Source organism: Plodia interpunctella, chromosome 12 (assembly GCF_027563975.2).
Source record: "Plodia interpunctella isolate USDA-ARS_2022_Savannah chromosome 12, ilPloInte3.2, whole genome shotgun sequence".
Taxonomy (NCBI): Eukaryota; Metazoa; Arthropoda; class Insecta; order Lepidoptera; family Pyralidae; genus Plodia; species Plodia interpunctella.
In genome coordinates, this window is record NC_071305.1 from 8,544,745 (window position 1) to 8,549,086 (window position 4,342).

Here is a 4,342-nt window from a genome sequence, read left to right on the forward strand (position 1 = left end):
TTTAAATTTCTAATATAAAAAAAAACATTCTGAATAGGTATAGCCAAATTAGAGCATCGAGAGATTTATTCGAGGAATGTGTGGTGGAACCTAATTGTACGGATTACCTACTAATTCCATGGTTATATGTGATACGAGCCATTTGTACCCTACGTCATAACGTAGGGTACAAATAACGTAGGGTACAAATGGCTAATCCGCTCTACTTCGGTGCTCGTAGAAGGAACGCAAGAAGTACTGGCCAGATTATTACTATTAGTAGGTACTAATTCCATGCATATAACAGAACAGTATTACTTGTCGTAAATATGCACATTTTTAAAAGCTTTATGAACTCCTACCATAGAGTAAACTGTGATCATTATAATCTTTACCTTCACAACTTTGTGATAATTAAATTTAGACAATTTCTGACAGACATTCTACTTTGAGCTTTGGTAACTTCATCATATGATTTGCATCTATTGTTTTTATTGTTTTCTTTTTGATTGGAATATCATTTGCGTTAGAAGTGCTTGAGATCATATTAATAATACACACAAAATATTATTGAACAATACATTTGCATTATTCCTGAAGTTCAGCTGATCTGATTCCAATCAGACCTCAGAAATGGATAAGAAATATATACCAATAATCGTGATAACAAGTGTTTTTGGAGCAATTTTTGCTTTTGGACCTTGTTTCGTACGGAAAGGACCAAACAGCGGGTAATTTTTTTTTCTTTTAGCTACTGACTACCTACAAATTAAGCGTCGAGTCGTCGACCGTATGTCCATTCAAGGGGTAAAATGGAAAGGGAAACATGGAAGAAAATTCCACCGACAAACGTAAATGATGATGACTTACTTTACTTTGTATCTGCTACTTTACTTTAGTTAGATAACTAAAGTAACAGATACAAGGCCTACCAGGAAACAAACAACCACGTAGCACGTGCACGTTTGCAACGTCGACATGCTGTCTCTTTTACCCATATCGTTTACACATCGTGTTTAAATAGAGAGAATGTGTGGACGTAATGACGTGCTACGTTTTACTATTTCATGGTAGCCTCCCGGTTGGTTTATTAAATCGTATGACTTTCAATTGATATCTACCTTTTATATAAGTACTAGTTTATTGATTGGCGTTAAATTTATAATAATAATAATTGTAGTAATAAACTCTTTATTGCACCATAAAAACATACGAGGAGTAGGTACATAAACAAAAGGAAATGCTTTATGTCATTGATAAGGTTAATTTAACTTGTTTTTTTTTACCTTTTAATTTATTTCAGAATGATTAAAGCTTGTATTATGATGACCGCATTTAGCGTTTGGATATTGTAAGTATAATATACGTTTAGTTCCTATTACCTGATGTACTCATCTGAAGTTGGCAGAGCTTTGAGTCCATCAGCAGTCTTGCTAAATGTCGGTAAAGTTTCATATCTTTCATTTCGCTCATACAATAAAGAGAAACGCGTAATATAAATACACGAGAAGGAACGGGACAAAATAATATCTATTATTCCTTTCCGTGTGCGCTGTTTTATACTAGGCCAAATCTGCTGTTTAGTATGAGATGGTCCGAGAAATTTTATGGAAATCCTCCATCTCATTTCGGTACGCTAGCTTGTCATTTTAGAATTCTTTGTCTTTGATACAAGGATATTACAGAATAGAAAATGTAGTGAAGTAGTCTATGACCATCATAAAGTAAACAAGATCGAGGATCGTGATGATCGTAAAGTACGAGTATGTTTCGTCATTGTCGCACTTCACAATTTTTATAATTGACAGAACGAGACAAAACATAAGTAATTAAGCTTAAAGTGTGCGATAGCTTGTTGTGAATGGGATACACGCTTGTGTACCTTACGTGTATAAAAATAAAATCTTATTGTTTGCTCATTTCAGCTGGGTTACTGCTTATATTGCACAAATGAATCCTTTAGCTGGACCGCGCCTACACAACACCACATTAGCATGGATACAATACGCTTTTGTATGTGATATTTCATAGTATCGTATTTATCATCATCAAAGATCAAAGTAATGACTTTGAAAATTAAAACAAAAATAGGTCTTTTTATCAAACCTATAAATTCATGGACTGGTGATACAAAGTAATGAAAAAATTTACACTTTTCGTACGTGTTTTGTATTTTTACGATGACCTTTCTTTTTTCTAAATTCTATAATTCTAGGCCAACGGCATGTATCCTATTAGGTTTTTATTCCCTTATGTGAAAATAATGGTCACGATTTTTTATGTCGTTTGAAGATTACAAGTTTGAACCCTAAAAAGCGAGGAGAAACCTCGGTAACTCTCGTGTCTTTAATCCAACTCGTTCTTGACTGATCTCAACTCAACTACCTAATTATAATATTATACTTACTTTTTTTTTCACGATAATGGTTCTCACATTGTGACGTTACTTGTGCCTACATAAAAGTCCCCTATGTATAGTATTTTTTTGTTTTTGACATATTGAAAAAAGTTCGTTATTTACTTAGTGATTTGACTTGATGGCAATTTTTAATGTTCATTATTTTTAGGGTAACACGGTGGCTACACCGTTGGCTGAAACTGACATTGATTTATTTGAAGATGATGATAGAGACTCAAACTCAGATTATTATACTTAATTAAATCATATATAAATACTATTAAATAGAATGAATCGTATTCTAAAGGTAAGATTCAGTAGATGTTCAAAGGTTTACGAATATCAAGTACCTAGATCATTAGTATAGTTAGGTACTATACTATACTATACGACCTCCGTGGCCTGGTCATCATGCCGGACTGCTACAATGAAGGCCCCGGGTTCGAACCCCGGGGACTTCATTCTAGTATAGTGTACATCTATATATATCATCATCATCTATATATCTATATATATCAACATCTATATCTAATATATATATATATATATAATATAATATAGTATCGTTGAGTTAGTATCCCTTGGGGCTAAATGTAAAACATATTTATTTTTACCTATATTTTGTTATTAAATTATGTTCTAATTAAAAATATTTGTCCTCAGAATTTTTCGCCGTTGGAATATTTGATATTACGATACAACGATAAGGAATTTTCCAGTTTTATTTTATATACAGTACAGATGAGAGAGGTGTAGATTGTTATGAGAGAATTTTATTTTATTTTTGCGTTGTCCATGCGTTTGTTGTTTTATGTCATATAGATTGTTATAATGTTCGTTATTTTATTATTCTAAGTTACTTATGAAATATACTTAGCAATATTTTATGTTATATTACTTACTTTTATTATATGTGTATAGTGGCTTTTAAAATAGGTACCAGCAAAAAACATCCCAAATAAATTTGCGTACTATCGATAACCAGTTTTGGTGCAATAATATCTCCTCTAGATAAATGTCTGAATTGTATAGATAAAGAATCAATAGTACCTATCTATTGAACCGGGATGATGATTAGCCTATCGATAGTATTACTGAACAAAGTTACTTGTCACTATAGATTGTGTAAAACTATCGATATAGACCACCGATAAATCAATCTAATACTGTAATTCAATACTATCGGTAACATCGATAGTTTATGTCATATTGCAGAGAAATCGATACTTGGTATCAACGAAAATCAATAAATGACCAATATAAAAATACAAAGAAAAACCACAAGCCGCGCACCACCCAGTGGATCTACAGGCAAGTTTTAAAGTCACAACTCGTATTTCCCTGTGGATTAAGACCCTAAGAGCGATTACTTTTTTTTGTTTCCAGCGTCCAGCACAATGTTTTTGTATCTGTGGTTTCCAGTTGCCACCCACAATGCAACTTTAATTTTCAATACCTTCTAATACAATAATAAATATATTTAATTTCATTCAAAGAGCAGGGTGGTATTACCTTTATCAAATTCTTTGTTCAATATTATTGCCTTTAAAATATGCTCGTGATAAAAAAAAATCGCAGTAATGGTAGAGCGAGAGCAATACCGACGCATAAACAATAAAAATTACATGCTGGAAGCACCATGCCTTTGATGCTCGTTTCTTAACATTATGATCCATTAGGTAAATTTAAACTTTTCTTTTCGATATTTTTCGATAATTTCTATTTAATTTTTTTACCTACCATCCTACTATATTTACCAATAAAAATATTGGTAATTATAGTAGGATGCTAGGTAAAAAAATTAAATGAATTCGTAATGGCAACATATTGAATTTTTCATATTATTGCCATATCTAATAATTTTATTTCAAGAATCATCAGTTTTCTCTTTCTAACACATGTCGAAAATATATATGTCACTCTTTTTTACAAGCCAAAGCTCAAGTGGAGCGATCTATGGGCTTC

General features: G+C 32.1%; 1 protein-coding gene across 1 annotated transcript; it reads left to right on the plus strand.

Moving 5' to 3' along the window:
• The first annotated feature begins 397 nt into the window (after positions 1-397).
• Positions 398-3,267, plus strand: LOC128674179 (V-type proton ATPase subunit e 2-like). The gene is made up of 5 exons (XM_053752569.2): positions 398-710; positions 1,283-1,330; positions 1,905-1,992; positions 2,547-2,684; positions 3,041-3,267. Exons 1-4 carry the CDS (start codon positions 613-615, stop codon positions 2,634-2,636), a joined length of 324 nt encoding a protein of 107 aa, XP_053608544.1. The 5' UTR covers positions 398-612; the 3' UTR covers positions 2,637-2,684; positions 3,041-3,267.
• The last annotated feature ends 1,075 nt before the right edge of the window (positions 3,268-4,342 follow it).

What these genes read in the sequence shown, in the direction of transcription:
- LOC128674179 (XM_053752569.2), top strand. Translation starts at nt 613, where the DNA reads ATGGATAAGAAATATATACCAATAATCGTGATAACAAGTGTTTTTGGA. An exon ending in GCATTTAGCGTTTGGATATT is followed by an intron (nt 1,331 to 1,904) that starts GTAAGTATAATA and finishes TGCTCATTTCAG; the next exon opens with CTGGGTTACTGCTTATATTG. An exon ending in CATGGATACAATACGCTTTT is followed by an intron (nt 1,993 to 2,546) that starts GTATGTGATATT and finishes CATTATTTTTAG; the next exon opens with GGTAACACGGTGGCTACACC.